This window comes from Staurois parvus, unplaced genomic scaffold, assembly GCF_062004578.1.
Source record: "Staurois parvus isolate SC_StPar_1 unplaced genomic scaffold, SC_StPar_1.0 ptg000287l, whole genome shotgun sequence".
Classification (NCBI taxonomy): domain Eukaryota; kingdom Metazoa; phylum Chordata; class Amphibia; order Anura; family Ranidae; genus Staurois; species Staurois parvus.
The window spans coordinates 8,213,586-8,230,031 of NW_028318083.1; the positions used below are offsets into that span (position 1 = coordinate 8,213,586).

A 16,446-nucleotide genomic window follows, 5' to 3' on the forward strand; every position below is an offset into this window, starting at 1 on the left:
GTTTCACAGTAGTTGTTCAAGTCAGGTTTACATCGGGTTCAGGACAGGATTAGGTCAGGATTTTATCCTGTTCACACATGTGCGGTGCAGACTGAAGCTCAGGTTTCACAGTAGTTGTTCAAGTCAGGTTTACATCAGGTTCAGGACAGGATTAGGTCAGGATTTTATCCTGTTCACATATGTGCAGTTTAGAAATGGTTCCCATAGTAGTCAATAGCCTGCAATCCACACCTGAACCGGACCACACTGCTCAGAAATCAGACAGGACTATTTACAATCTGTACCTCCAGTGCACAGAACATATGTGAACAGGCACCATAGTAAGCAATGTTATTTCACATGTCATGCAGATTGGATGTGGTTCAAATCACATATATGTGAACCAGCACTTACCGCTGTGTGAAAATTATACCTTATGGCGCCACTCCAAGCTGTGGAAGTAAAAAGATCACCCCACCAGCAAGTGAGAAGAGGGGAACATGAGTCCGAGCGATTCCAGTGTCAGCCAATGCAAGTGAAGGGATGGACGCTGCTCAACCGACCCAGGAGTCCAATGTTAAGGAATGGCCTCAGCCGCCGTTCTGGTCACGCCCTCTGATAAGTTTCACCCCGCCCCCCACCAGGACTTGGTCACAGAGGTGAACTCGCCCCCCGTTGGGCGGGCCAAAATGCATCAGTGGGCGTGGAAAGAACGGCAGCTGAGACCATTCCTCAACATTGGACTCCTGGGGGTCGGTTGAACAGTGTCCATCCCTTTACCAGAACTTACTGCTGTTCTGGGCTTCAGCAAAAGGGCAGCCTCCAGCAAGAAGAAACAGGAGCAATGCTGGAGGCAAGTTCAACACACACTCATTGGTAGTATAATTATTCACGTGGAATGTATTCTCCTTGCTCAAGGACATTCTTTATCAAGTTGTTATGGGTAAAGTTCTGCTTTAAGAAGCAACTGTTCACCAAGCTCCCCACTATTAGGCATGAAGCTGCTGAACCAGCAAACCTATAAGAAGGGAGAAAGGATGGAATAAGATACATAGAAATGTGTCGGCTGAAGAAGTCCACATCAGCCAATCAGGAGGCACGAATGTTACAGCAGTAGGATGACATCATATTGCCGGAGATGATCACATTCAGCCCTGACTTCTATTCTTGTACATGTGTTGCATTGTTCTGGCATCAGATCTGTCCTCTAGAGCCACACATACGGTGTCCATATTGTTGTGTGGGCACTCCATGATTACATACATGTGTGTGATCTCTCCCTGGCAGCTCCATGCTCCTCCTGGAGATGTATGTACAATGCCCCCTCCCTACCCCGGGATCTGCCTTGTTTACATGTGTTCTGAGCAGGCAGAGAAGCTGACTTCCATGTAGAGCTCATGTACTCTGGGCTCCCCTAGGACCACGTGACAGTCCCCACCTGGGACACCATTGACAGGTGTAGGCACTACTGAGCCCCTCCCAGCTCTGTCCGGGGTCAGGTCATGTATAGAGGGACGCCTGTATACGGTGTGCCGCCCCCTCGTGTACAGGAGAGCTGGGAAGGTGAACTGTAGAGCCCCCTGCACTCTCCTCCCCGTCCACGGCTACACAGCTACTGCCATCCACAATATGGAGGACGGAGAGCACGGGCCGCACCGAACACTCCAGCCCCCCGCACCGTTCCCGCTCCCCCGGCTCTTACTCTGGCTCGCGCAGCTCTGAATCCACAGCGGCCATTTTCCTCTCCGAGTTCCCAGCTTCGGAGGAGGCGAGGTTACGGGAGCGGAAGAGGCGGCCATGCGTCACTTCCGCTCTCCTCATACAACTTCCTCCTGTGGTTGGCACTGACTGGCGCTTTTTTTTTTTAGTTATTTACGTGACAAATGTTTTGGAAGCCTAGGTGCAGATTTACATAATAACCGTTATCATTCATGGCTATGGAGCTCCGAGGTTGGCATGTACTTACCTCGTGTACAGTCCTGGAGTCCAGGCAGGCCAGGCCTTACATGCATCTGGAGCCTAACTTTTCAGTTCTTTTAGATTTTGAATAGAATGGGAATTTGTAAAAGGCCCATTCACACCATCAGTGTGCATTATACTCTGTATAATGTGTGGTCACTGGCGTGCTTGCTGTTATTTATTACAGGTGCTGCTATGGTGCCATCAATATATTTATTTCATGTACTTATATAGTGCCATCAATTTACTCAGCGCTTTACATATATATTGTACATTCACATCAGTCCCTAACCCTCAAGGGGCGCACAATCTAAGGCCCCTAACTCACATTCAAACATACACGTATTAGGACCAATTTAGACAGGAGCCAATTCACCTACCAGCATGTCTTTAGAGTATGGGAGGAAACCCGCACAGGGAGAACATGCAAACTCCAGGCAGGTGGTGCTGGGGTTGGGATTCGAACCAACAACCATAGTACTGCCAGGTGGAAGTGCTAACCATTTAGCCATTGTGCTGCCCAGTGTTTACATATGTTGCTGCTTGGCCTTTTGGCTCAGATCAAGTATAGTATCTGTTCTTATCAGTGTCCAGTAGGGGTGCTGACTGTATAGTAGTCCTGCTGGTATGATTGGGGCTCATAACCCCTTGATGCCGACGTAACACAAATATGTGGCCTCACAGAACTGGGCTTTTTTCCGTGGGGATTCGTATTTGTGTACCTATCTTTGTGCTGGGAGTGCGCGCTCCCAGCACAAAGACCGCAGTGTCACTGAGAGCCCCGAGTTCCGTCCTAACGATCAGGACCCGGGACTCCTGATTCCAGGTCACATGATTGCTGTGATAGCCTCTGATTAACTATCACAGTCACTGTACAGCCCGACCCCCTTTTTTTACTCTCTCTCTCTATGAATGGAGGAGAGTGATACATTGTATCTCTCTAACTCCTGGCATAGAGGGGGACAAAAATGTTTGTTAAATAAATTTTAAAAAATAAAAGAAAAAATACCTAGATCAAGGTTTGATCGAGTTCAGTGAACCAAATGCAATATCTCCTTCGCTCCGGGACCCAGGCCGGTGGTAAGTAGATGGAATCAAACTCCAAAAAGGAAGGGACCACCGGAATAGACAAGGTCATGCAGCTCCACATCAAGGCTGGGGAAGCCCAAACAAAACTGTGAAGGAGAACAACAAAAGAGAAGCGCACCAACCTTGCGCATTACCTCAGTAACCAAAAATTTATTGAATAAAAGAATGGTACTCACAAACAGTGAATAAAAACAAGCATGTAAGTCCTCAAGGGGACTTTAGAGGCAAGATGCCAATGCGAATCCCGTCATGGAGGAAGCCACTCAGTACAGCTGACGCGTTTCGAAGGACGTGCCTTCTTCCTCAGAGTTCAGTGCCAGGGTAAGTGTTTGAGTCAGGGTTAAAGGTCAGGATTTTTTTTTTCCCTTTCAAATTGGTATTAGTGTCAGTGTGTTATAGGCAAACAAAAAACAAAATGCAAACTATTGTTTCTGGGCTGTACTACAGGTACAAACAACAAATAACGTACACATATATGGTATTGCTGAGATTGTCAAGAGCTGGAAAATTTATTTTGGGTTGATCTTTGGTGGTAGGTTATGGTAGTAACAAGAAACACACAGCTATATTTAAAAAATATATCTTTTTTTTTTTACTAATATGGGCCAGTTTTCCTTTGATAATAAAAAAAAATCAGGAGATATCCATTACCATTTACCACGAAATGAAAGCCCAATTTGTCCTGAAAAAAACAAGGTCTAATCCACCTGGATGTACAAAGCAGTTGTGATGATATGGATGGTTTTACTAACACATGTCAACATTGCAAAATTGTGCTTAGGCATTAAGATTTGTTTTACCCTTAGGCATGAAGGGGTTAAGGTCAGTACCTGCTGGAAGAGAAACCAAGGCGCCCACAGGCTGTTGGGGCCCGGGAGTAATTCCCCCGGGAAAACTGGAGGGACCCAGTTCCTCCTGATATGAATGGGTCTACCTTGTATGGCTGGGGAGGCAGAGAGTCTGCAGAGCAGTGCCCCCTGAACGTGGTCCCCTCGGGTGCACTTAGGCTGGCCATACACATATAGATTTTCATTCAAGAATTTTTGTTTCAAGAATATTTGTTTGATTTTCTAATCATTAGTGGGGTCAAATCAATGTTTCTTTTCGACTGCAGTGATGGGAAAATTCAAAGGGGCAGGAAGGAAAACTTTTCTCGATCAAACAAATTTTCTGCCAGTGTATATGGTTATCGTTCAGAAATTACATTCATTTTAAATTTGAATGTTAAAAGCAAAAGACTATTTTCGAACAACATTCGTCCATTCACCGAATGTTCAAAGAATTTTCTCGTCCAAAAATCTACACGTGTATGGCCAGCTTTAGGAACACATCAGGGTGGGATCCCAAGGGTGAAAAGTGCACATGATCACTGTTCTGAACACTTTTTCTGCAATGCGCCTTTTAGGGCTAGGCCTTTTGGCTAAGTCCAGGGCATTTTTTTTGCTATGGGCCTCAGGGCCTAGCCAGTGCACAATTGGACAGCTACTTATTTATTTATTTTCTCTCCCACTTTTTTGTCACCTTTCACTTATGTGTGTGTTTTTTTTCTCACTAGGATGGAGGGTGTGTGTCTTCTGGCCTGCCCTGAAGGCTAGGGGGAGGATGCGTGGCTATTAGGTTCCTTCCTTCCCTGTTCCTGGGGGAGTCTTTCTTCGGTAGAGCTCCCTGACCTAGTACTTCGTGGTTGGCTATGGCTAGCCACAAGGAAAGGGGTCCGCCAGGCCTTTTGGCTAGGTGGACCATGTGGAAACCTTTGTCCCTGTCAGGAGCTTTGCAACCCGGGGGATCAGGGTAGAGGTCCTACCCCTTCGGGGGGTGGACTAAAGCACACCCCTAAGTGCACTTTTTTGTGTTTGTGTTGCACTTGCATGTTTTTTGTTCACTTACGGGTTTCTGTTGTTTTCGCCTCCGCGGATTCTTAAAAAAAAAGTGTTTTACATATATTGTACATTCACGTCAATTCCTAACCCTCTAGGAGCATGTAATCTAAGGTCCTTAACTCACATTCATACATACACATACTAGGGCCAATTTAGACAGAAGCCAATTAATCTACCAGCATGTCTTTGGAGTGTGGGAGGAAATGCAAGCACAGGGAGAACATGCAAACTCCAGGCAGGTAGTCCTGAGGGCTGGTAAACCTTTTGCACACTGCTGCCAAAATGCTGAGGTTTTGAGGTATACAGTCATTTTTTTTATAGCTGATCTAAATGAGACCCAGTGTTTTAAATGTGCCTGTACATACAGGAGCATAAACATATGTTACATGTAGATAAGTAAAAAAAAATGTAGATATTTGAGTTGCCAGTCAGTATTTTAAGCGTGAATGTGTATATGCAAATACATGCATAAAATGTTAATTTGAAGAGGTTAGAATTTATTTTACTTGTGTAAGCACTAGGGTTGCACCTGTATTGATATCAGTGCTGATGCCCAGCATTTGCACAATAGAATAGCATGCAATTTGAACAGGAATGCAGTGCAATGCCTGTCTGAATCACATGCGGTTTCCAGCACTGCTCCTGTGTGAACCCAGGCTTGTCATAGAGAGAAACCACATGTGATTTGGACAGGCATTCCTGTTCAGATCGCATGCTATTCTTTGCAGTGCGGTTTGATCCCATTCATTTTGTATGGGTTCAAATCGCACCACAAAGGTATCGGTAATTGGAACTGGCAAGTACAAGTATCGGTATTCATACTCGCCGGTAAAAAATAGGTATTGCTGCATCCCTAGTATGCATGTACCCTCAAATACATGCAAAATAAACTTCCAAAATTTTGTCCAGAAATATTAATCTTTAATGCACTTTTGACTGTACTTCTCCTATGAATCACAGGAGTGCAGTGTGTTCTACACTCCTGTGACCCGTTTTCAGCTGACAGCGGACTGAAGTACGCTGTCAGCTGACATCACTCAGCTGGTCAAGGCTGGGGAAAGATCCCGACTTCAAAGTCGGGATCCACCCCAAGGTCTGCAACATCACCAGGCTTAGCCTCTCAGCAATGCGCTGAGAGCCTGAGCCAGCTGCTCCCTCCCCCTCCACAGCCCATTGTGCCAGTGAGCGCTGGGGGGAGAGAGCAGACAGCGGTGACTGAGAGCGGAGAGGAGAACTCAGTGGTTATGTGATCGCTGAGTTCTCACACTTAGAGCCAGTGGGGGACAGATGTAACATTGGACCAATGCTGCATCCACCTAGGTAAGTATGAATAGGAAAAAAAAAGTCATACTTTTCTTTTAAACACCAGTACCATGTGCAGGTACCCCAACAGGTTCTTAGAAAATATCACACTGTTTAGTGCGTTGTTTGCTTTTTTTTTTTATTCACATTTTATTTTAATAATTTTTTTTTCAAATACAAAACAACATAGAGACAAACTGTCACTGAGGTCAACGAAACTAAAATTACAGGAAAAAAAATATATGAATAAAAAACAATATACAGCACTAAGCTAATTTTCATTATTGGATGGATATATCACCCATACACCTATGGTACTTAACAAGCTAGTAAATATCCCACAAGGAACGATAAGTACAACATTCTCAACAGAGTGTAATATAAGGGCACATCATATCTATCCAGATAGACCATACTGACGCAAACTTATGTAAAGTATTGCAAAAAAGATGCATATATTTCCGAAAGAGAATATATTTGTTCATTTTGGATTTCCGCTCATCTGCCGATGACAGAAAAGAAGATACTTATCATGAAGCAATAAATAGAGATCTTAAAACTGCAACAATTAGTGATTATGATTTGCTTTGTGCTCATTTTCATTTATGCCTTGCGGCTGTGGCCTGGAGTTGGTTCCCGGGTTCCGCCTAGGTGTTCCCCGAGGCGCCTCCGGCCGCGGTCGCAAGAGCTCAGGTCCTCCCCTCTCTAGGATCCCTCCCCTTTTTTTATGGGGGATGTTTCCCTTTTGTTTACAGGTTACGTTTACTTGATGGGGGAGTTGGCTCATGTTTTCATATCTGTTTGAGGGTTTATTACGCACATTTAGGATGGGGGGGTTGTTCTTTCATTAGAGTGACCTCCCTCATGGTTTATGTTTCCCTGCGGGGGGCCTCGGTCGGGACCGGATACATGCGCCTTTGACGTTCCCCACGTAGGCCTTCAGTGTATTTTATGTGACACACTACATGTTATTTAGACAGTCCTTATGTCTATTAGTTTCTTTCTCTTTCTTCCAGCTCTCTTTTGACCTCCCTCCTTCGGCTTTCTATCTACTTTCCTCTAGTGCCTTATTTATCCTCCTTTTCTTTTCCCCTCTTACTATCCTCTTTTCTTTTTTTCTCAGGAGTCGGGGGGCGACTCGGTGAGGTTGTCGGTGATAAATATTCTCCCTGTTTTGTTTTATCTCGGACGAATATGATTCCTATAAATTTTTCCTCTGTCAATTGCAGGGGCTTTAATACTCCAGAGAAGCGGAGCCAGATGCTCTACCATTTCCATAAACACAGATCACAGATTTTGCTCCTCCAGGAGACCCATTTTCGAGCGGATTGTATACCTGTCCTTCGCAATCACTTTTATACTCAATAGTATCATAGTACTAACCTGCAGGCCAGGTCTAGGGGGGTGTCGGTGGCTTTCCATCACTCTTTCAGTTCAGAGGTTCTGGACTCCCTCATCGATCCGGCTGGTCGCTACCTTTTCCTCAAACTGAAACACCAAGATTTTGTCTTTACAGTGGCAAACATTTACTCTCCTAATCAAGAGCAGGGTCTTTTCCTCACGGCAGTTCTTTCTGAGCTATCCACTTTTGGTGGTCCATGTTTTATTGTTGGCGGGACTTCTATGTGGCTCTTTCCCCTGGTCTGGACACCTCAGCGGGTAAATCTTCTCTCTCCCCAACAGTTTAGACTCAAATTAAGTCACGTTTACATGTATTGCACTTAGTAGACGTTCGGCGTGTTCAACATCCTTCAGAGCGAGATTATAGTTTTTGTTCAGCAGCTCATGTGTCTCACAGCCGTATTGACTATTTCTTTGTTTCACAGTTCTTTCTTGATTACCCGACTACATCCTCATTTTCTATGGTCTGACCACACCATTATTCACCTTATGGTTTATGATCGACCATTGTCTTTGCGTTGCTTTTTGTGGCGCCTGAACGATATTCTGCTTAAAGACTTCCTAAGTGTCACGGAGGTCACGCAGACTATTCACAATTTTGTTCTTGACCACGCATTAGATGCCATAAGCCCCCTTATTCAGTGGGAGGCCCTTAAATGTGTTCTCAGAGGAGTATTTATTCAGCATGGCTAACGCCTGAAGAGGGCTCAGACGGCTGAGATGCGTTGGCTATTCTCGCTCATTGCGACTCTGGAATCCTCTCACAAACGCACGTTAGATCCGATGCTTATGGTGGATTTGTCTAATGCCCATAGAGATTTGCTCCAGCTCTTAGATTCCTCCTCCCTTGTTGCCTGGGACAAGGCTCGTAACACTCACTACTCCTTAGCTAACAAATGTGATCAAAACCTGGCACGATTACTCCAACCTCGACCCTTCGCACGATCCAACATATTCAAGCACCTGATAATACCAAACTCTTCCACGACAAAGGCATCTCTTCCGTGTTGGAACACTATTATTCCAAACTTTATAATTTGTCCTCGGTGAATCTTGCTGCTCCTGCAGATTCTTGTCTTTCGACTATGTCCCAATGTATCACCGAGATGGCATTACCAGTCTTGGATGCCCAGGATGTTTTGGACCTCGAAGAGCCTTTTTCTGATCCAGAGGTTCTTGGGGCAATCAAGGCCCTTAAAATTGGTAAGTGTCCAGGTCCTGACGGGTTTACTCCAAGATTTTATAAAACATTCACCACCCAACTGGCCCCGCTTTTAGCCCAAGCCTTTAATGTTATTGATGACTCTAATGTGCCCTCCATGCCTTTTTTTGTTTGCCAATATCTCAGTTATCTCTCTGCAGTAGTTATCATCCAATCTCGCTTCTTAACTTGGATACCAAGCTTTTTGAGAAACTCCTGGCGAACCGCCTTTCACCCTTCCTACCAGCTTTGATCCATCATGATCAGGTTGGCTTCATCCCCGGTTGGGAAGCCAGGGACAATACCACTAAAACGATCCACCTTATCTCTTATGTCAAACAACACAGTTTGAAGGCCTGCCTTCTTTCAGTTGATGCCGAGAAGGCGTTCGATTGCGTTGATTGATGTTTTCTGCGCTTCACTCTCAAGCAGATAGGTTTAGGTTTGCGGTTTCTTGCTAAGATTATGTCCCTATATTCTCATCCCACGCCATCTGTTTTATTAAATGGTACGGTTTCCTCGTCCTTTCCTATATCGAATGGGACTTGACAGGGTTGCCCTCTCTCTCTGCTTCTTTTTGTTTTGGTCATGGAACATCTCGCGAGGGCTATAATAGCTAACGACTCTATCATGGGTATTCACACTCCCTCCGCACACAACAAACTATCTTTATACACAGATAACCTTTTGGTTTACATACAACAGTCTCTTCTCTCACTCCCTAGTCTATTTCATGAGTTTCGCAGATTTGGCTTGCTCAGTAACTTTAAACTTAACATTTCAAAAACAGAGGCTTTGAATGTCTCTACCAGATCATGTGCTGTCGCACTTACGCTCTAATTTCTCTTTTCAATGGCGACCAAAGGCCATTTCGTATCTTGGGTTCTTGATTTCCTCCGATCTCAATGCTCTATATTCACTCAAATATTTACCCCTGCTTTCACGTTTATGTACAGATGTGGCTTCATGGGGCACTTTATCCTTGCCCTGATTTGGACACATCAATAGCCTTAAGATGGATATTTTGCCTAAGTTACAATATGCTGCCTAAGTTACTGTACTGTACCAGACTGTGCCTGTTTCTATACCTAAGAGTTTTTTTTTCTCTCTCTGCGTTCTCTTTCGATCAGATTTATTTGGCATCGAGGGTTCTCAAGATTAAAGTATAACTTACTTATCCGAAACTCAAGGGAGAAGCCGGCTTGCCTGATTTACTATAGGGCCGCGTTGCTGTCCCGGATGCTTGATTGGTTTCCTAGACCCTTTCGCAAGGCCTCTTGCATGATAGAACAAGACCTATCTCAGGTTGACCTTCGAGCCCTACCGTGGGGCTATGGCCATGACTTTCAGCATTTCCCTGGCCTCTCTCCATTGACTGTAGCTGTTTTACAACTGTGGTATAACCGTGGTATTATTACACTTCTGTCTTCCAATCCTTCCCCGCTATCATCTTTATTTGATAATCCCACTCTTCCACAAGGGATGGGGTCCTCTGCTATCGGTCCCTGTATATGCGCTCCTCTGCCTGTAGCTCGGGATTTCATTTGCCCCCAGACGGGTCTTCCGCTCCTGCAGGGAGGCTCCAGGGACTGGTTGATCACGTTACATTTATCTTAATTTCGTAACCATTTATACTCTACTTCTCATACTCATTGTTCACTTTCTGAGTTTGAGCGATTGTATTCCCTCTCCGAACCTCCAAGACATGTTTTGGCTTCCCTCTACAGAGTACTACATGCTGCACTTCACTCCAAACTTCCTCCTTTTACTGGCGCGTGGTCTCGAGACTTGGGTAGAGATATATCGGCAGAGGATTGGGCTACGTCCAGGGGCGGACTGACAACTCATGGGGCCCCCGGGCAATAGGGGATCATGGGGCCCCTGTGTCCTTGCCCAAACTCAAAAAAGCCTATGAAAAAGGTACCAGGGGCATCTCATGGGGCCCCCTACTGACCCCGGGCCCTCGAGTAGTGCTGAGTTTCCAAATGGTCAGTCCGCCCCTGGCTACATCATTCCATTTCACTCATAAATCTTCTATTTCATGTTATTCACAGGAAAAGAACTTTAAGCTCCTTTTTTGATGGTATAGAGATCCCTTCTCCCTGCATAATATTCCTTTCTACATCAGATCTTTGCTGGCATTGTAATCAGGTTGTTGGAACACAACTCCACATCTGGTGGGATTGTGACCTGATCTAACCCTTTTGGCGTCAGGTATTTGATATCTACAGTATAACAAGATCTATGGTGAGTCCCTGGCCTCTTCGCCGGAGATTGCTCTCCTCTCCATTCTACCGGGCTCCGTGGCAGCGCAGAAGAAATGTTTGTTGCGTTTCTTTTTGTCTGCTGCTCACCAATTGATCTCTCTCTCTTGGAAAACGCCCCCCCCGCCTCTTTCGATGTGGGTTTCTATGATTAATGATATCATGCGTATGGAAGAAATGTCACTGTTTGCCAGCGATACTTATGATAACCACATACTGTGGTCAGTCTGGCTCCATTTCTCCTCCTCTTCGACCCTTTGGGAGTTGTGTGCCCCTGTTGTGTCCCAATAGAGTTGGGCCCCTTCTCTCTGGCTCACTGATCTGTGGCCATCAGTTTGGCCTTCATGTCCACGTTTGGCTACGTACCGCTAGGTCATACCGTCGGGGTTTCTTGATGGTGTGCCACTGCGATTCTTCCCTGTGTCTTCCCCGCCTCCTGCACTTTCTCTCTTTCAGTCTTTTTCTGTCTCTAGTACTAGCTTCTCACTTTTCTCTATTCTCTCTATATTCCGCTATCTTTCTTCTAGTCCTGTTTGGTATGTTTCTTCATATGGAGGTGCCTCTCGATGCTTTCCATGTCTTATTTTGGGGTACCTCCCTGAGAATGATGTTATTGTCATTTCCATATCAGCTGATGTTGATCCTTTATTTTATCCACTGAATACAGCCCTTCATTATTACTTTTCTGGATCGTCTTTATGCTCACAATTTTTGTTTGACTACTTGTACATGTTATGCTTGTCCCTTTCATTTTGTTCTGTAAACCTTGCTGCAAAAAACCGTAATAAAGACAAATATGCCTTTAAAATTGCAACAATTAGCTTACAGTGTTGTTTAATCATTTGCTGAGCATGGAAAGGTGAGCTTTAAAGAATATGTAAACTCAACATTTCACATTCCTTATCTGTGCCTGCTGTACCATGTATTTGGATGAAAAAGTATTCTGTTCTCTTTGTATTGCTTCCTTTGTGTGAAATCACTGATGTTCTTCCCTTCCCTCGGCTTTTCCATTAAAAATGGACCACACTAGGCATGAGAGCACAGCATGGTCAGTTTTCTAGATGTGCTAGGGGTAATCCAATGATCAGGCTTGTGCTGACAACCCCCCCTTTCCCCCTGCACAGCCATTCACTTGGAAGATCAGTGTGCTTCTGCTTCTCTTCCCCCAGCTCTCTAAGTTCCTTATGCAGTTGAGAACAGAGGGTATGTATCACCCATAAAAAGGGGAAACAATAGGTATTTATAATTTTTTTTATGTCTATATACAAATGTTTTGCCTTTAATTTCTATTTTAAACTGAATGGTTCTGTAATTGCCCTAAAAAGTGTTGTTTGTACACCTCAATGAGCAATAATTCTAGAGTGATCTAGAGTAATCTGACTGCCATTTGTCATTGAGGTTCACCTCTCTGGTGGAAAGTTGAGCACTCTCTATATTGACTTTTTATTTTGTTTCTTCTCATTTACCTTGACTTGGTTTTTGACTTGGAAACTAAGATGAATATGAACAGCCAGCATGACAAAACACAGGTTTACAAGCCCTACTAAAGCAAAACAAAAGTGTGGGGTGGGGATAGGCTCTTGCCATAATGTGCAAGTATATACAATATATGAACATTGTGTGACATATAACGCCTAGTGTGTGCTACTCCAGCAATGACAAGTCGAGGCTCGTGGTCACTACTCTGTGCCACTGCCACATTACAAGGAATACAGGGAAACTTTTTTTTAGCAAAAAGAGACAGTACCTGTGTCTGGAAAAAAATCTAATTTTAGCTATGCTTTAAATCCTAACTCCCAGTTTAATTTCATGTTAAATAGTCCATTTCAACCAAGCTGGTCCAAATAAGTTATTTCCTTCATTAAAGGCAGCTTTACACTACCCTGTTATGCTTTTGCTAAAGTGCAGCTAACCTGGGGGTTTTCATGTTTGTTAGCTGTTCTTTCCCATAACTTCTTTGGTGCGCTTTCTGAAACTGCACCAAAACTGCAGGACCTCATAGCCTCATAACCCAAGGGTTAGTTACGCTTTGCCCAAAGCACAGAAGGACCACACCGGGGCAGTGTAAAGCAGCCCTAACACATGAAGTGATTGTCAGCACTGTATGAACTGTATGTAGCCTCAGCTACATACAATATACAGCACTGTGTTCCAGAAGTTGGACAAGGACTTCCCGCTTTGAACCAGCTTGGTCCAAACAAATTAATTAAAGTTCACTAAAACATGGAGTTAGGCTTTAAAGGCACATTATAGATATTACATCATATAATCAATGTACTAAAAACTCACATTTTCATACTCAAAATATCTAAATATACACTATATTGCCAAAAGTATTGGGACCCCCGCCAAATCATTGGATTCAGATGTTCCAATTACCTCCAAGGCCACAGGTGTATAAAATCAAGCACCTAAGCATGTAGACTGCTTCTACAAACAATGTGAAAGAATATCAGGAGCTCAGTGAATTCAAGCGTGGTACCACGCTTTGCCACTTGTGCAATAAGTCCATCCATGGAATTTCCTTGCTACTAAATATTCCACAGTTAACTGTTAGTGGTATTATAACAAAGTGGAAGCAACTGGGAACAACAGAAACTCAGCCACAACGTGATAGGCCATGTAAAATGACAGAGCGGGGTCAGCACATGCTGAAGCGCACAACACGCAAAGTCGCCAACTGTCTGCAGAGTCAATAGCTAAAGACTAGAGATGAGCGAATCGAACTTGGCGAAGTGGAATTCGTTTCGAATATTAGGAAAAATTCGATTCGCTCCGAATATTAGCAAACTTCGGATGCGCGAATCGAATTTTTCCCGATCGGCCAATTTTCATCCCTTCTACAGCCGGCAAAAAGTGTCCCTGCAGAGAGCTCCGCTATTTCTGACAGTTCTCTGACAGTTCCTTCACATTTACAGCGGTTGAAACATTGATGTTTTTATTCGGAAACAAATAGATACAATGTTTCAACCGCTGTAAATGTGAAGGAACTGTCAGAGAACTGTCAGAAATAGCGGAGCTCTCTGCAGATACACTTTTTGCTGTACTGGAATAATTCTTCTTCTTCTTCCTCTTCCTCTTCCTCTTCCTCTTCCTCTTCCTCTTCCTCTTCTTCTTCCCCCGTGACTGCCCAAATGAGTGAAGTGTGCGGTGATTCTAAGATCGACGGCACTCATCTGCATGTCATACTGACTGACAGTATTATTTCTCTTCCCAAGCAGACTCCAAGGGCATTTAAATTAAAGGTACAGTGTTCTGCACTAATATAAAGGCTCTCTGAAGCCTAGAAACCCTTTAAATAAGTTAAATTCGCAGCAAATAAATTCGAATCGAATCGAATTTCTTCCGCAAATTCGGCGAATCAGCCGAATCGAATTTTTGAATAATTCGCTCATCTCTACTAAAGACCTCCAAGCTTGGCCTTCAGATTAGCACAACAACAGTGCATAGAGAGCTTTATGGAATGGGTTTCTACGGCTGAGCAGCTGCAGTCAAGCCTTACATCACCAAGTGCAATGCAAAGCGTCGGATGCAGTGCAGTGGTGTAAAGCACACCTTTGGACTCTACAGCAGTGGAGACATGTTCTCTTGAGTGACAAATCACACTTCTCTGTCTGGCAATCCCATGGATGTGTCTGGGTTTGCCGGTTGCCAGGAGAACTATACTTGCCTGACTACAATGTGCCAAGTGTAAAGTTTGGTGGAGGGGGGATTATGGTGTGGGCTTGTTTTTTAGGGGTTGGGCTTGGCCCCTTAGTTCCAGTGGAGGGAACTCTTAAGGTGTCGGCATACCAAAACATTTAGGACAATTTCATGCTCCCACCTTTGTGGTAACAAGGGATGGCTCCTTGCTGTTCCAACAGGAATGCGCACCAGTGCACAAAGAAAGGTCCATAAAGACATGGATGAGCTAATTTGGAGTGGAGGAAGTAGACTGGCTTGCAGAGTCCTGACCTAAACCTGATAGAACTCCTATGGGATGAATTAGAGCAGAGACTGCGAGCCAGGCCTTCTTGTCTGACACCAGTGCCTGACCTCACAAATGCTCTTCTGAAAGAATGGTCAAACATTCACATAGACACACTCCTAAACCTTGTGGACAGCCTTCCCAGAAGAGTTGAAGCTGTTATAGCTGCAAAGGGTGGGCCAACTCAATATTGAACCCTACGGACTAAGACTGGGATTCCATTAAAGTTCATGTGCGTGTAAAGGCAGGCATCCCAGTACATTTATCAATATAATGTATCTACAGTTATTTTGGGACCAGAGTTGGTCCACAGTGCCCAGTCCAGTCCATAAACTAATAGACCTGGTCAGACACTACCCCTACCTTCTACACTGTAGGTCTGTTTATGAATACTTGTAATGGGAGTGTGGCTGATACTTAGCAAAGAACACAGGAGTGGAAATACAAGACGTACATCTCTCTTATAGAAAGAGAGTAGTTACATGAATTTCCAAATGACTAGTTAAACATTATACAGGACCACACAGAGAAAAAATGATAGGCTTTAAAACTTCAGGTCGAAGTTCTCTTATCTTTTCAATGGTCACAAGCAAAAAAATCTTAGACTCCATCTTGGTTTAATAATAAATTGTTGATAATTATTTTACAACATTAAAAGCATCATGCTCTAAATGTATTTTACATTTACAGGATGGGGAAGTTTGAAAAAACATTTGATCCACGGGTTAGAAGACTTGCAGTTTTATATGGTATATTCTTTCTATTGGCTACAATTAAAAAAACCCCTGTCATGCCTAGCTTCTAGATGTCCCTGCCATATATTTCCAATTGTTTACCAAAATCTGCTGCAGTGTGTCGGAATTCCAATGCTCCTTTTTTCCTTGATTTCCCACATTTTAGCAGTCTACTTAGAAGCCAGAATCTGAACTGCAAAGTCATATTGAGACAAACTATATTGACCTGAGATGAGATAAAACAGAGACCAGTTATCCAGTATCATGGACATATTCCCCCATGTTTCAAAGATAAGAAAGTGGGACACTTTTTGGAGCAAAGTATGTAGGCAAAGCATACACTGCTGCCAGACAGCCAGCTTTACAGACCATGAAAAGTTAATAAGAAGAAAAAGTTTGGTTGAACCCAAAAGTGTTTTGCTGATACATTTCTGTTATATTGGCTTTTCAAAAAAACAAATGTAAGAATTTAGAGGTTGAATAAAAGGTTTAGTGTAGCATAATACATCCAGTAGTTAAATAGTACTCTTTTGTTATAGAGGTCTATACATCAAACAAAAAGAGAAATACTTGAGAAGGAAAAATGGACAGAGGAATTTGGTTCCAAAGGAGGGATAGTCAGCAGCTATGACATTGGAGATTAAGGAATCTGGGGAAGACGTTACCATGC

The 16,446-nt window shown here is 43.8% G+C and overlaps 1 protein-coding gene and 1 pseudogene across 8 annotated transcripts in view; one reads left to right on the forward strand and one right to left on the reverse strand.

Moving 5' to 3' along the window:
• The window catches only part of PRP4K (pre-mRNA processing factor kinase PRP4K), a 50,888-nt gene extending 49,105 nt beyond the window's left edge, over positions 1 to 1,783 (reverse strand). For all 8 annotated transcript variants that reach the window (XR_016313451.1, XR_016313449.1, XR_016313450.1 and 5 more), the window contains exon 1: positions 1,682 to 1,783. Coding sequence is in view for 1 of the 8 variants with exons in the window: in XM_089682210.1 (XP_089538336.1) it covers positions 1,682 to 1,716 (35 nt within the window). In the remaining 7 variants the exon portion in view is untranslated. The remainder of the gene's footprint in view (positions 1 to 1,681) is intronic.
• A 690-nt stretch (positions 1,784 to 2,473) lies between these two features.
• On the forward strand, positions 2,474 to 2,706 carry LOC149458360 (U2 spliceosomal RNA; annotated as a pseudogene).
• The last annotated feature ends 13,740 nt before the right edge of the window (positions 2,707 to 16,446 follow it).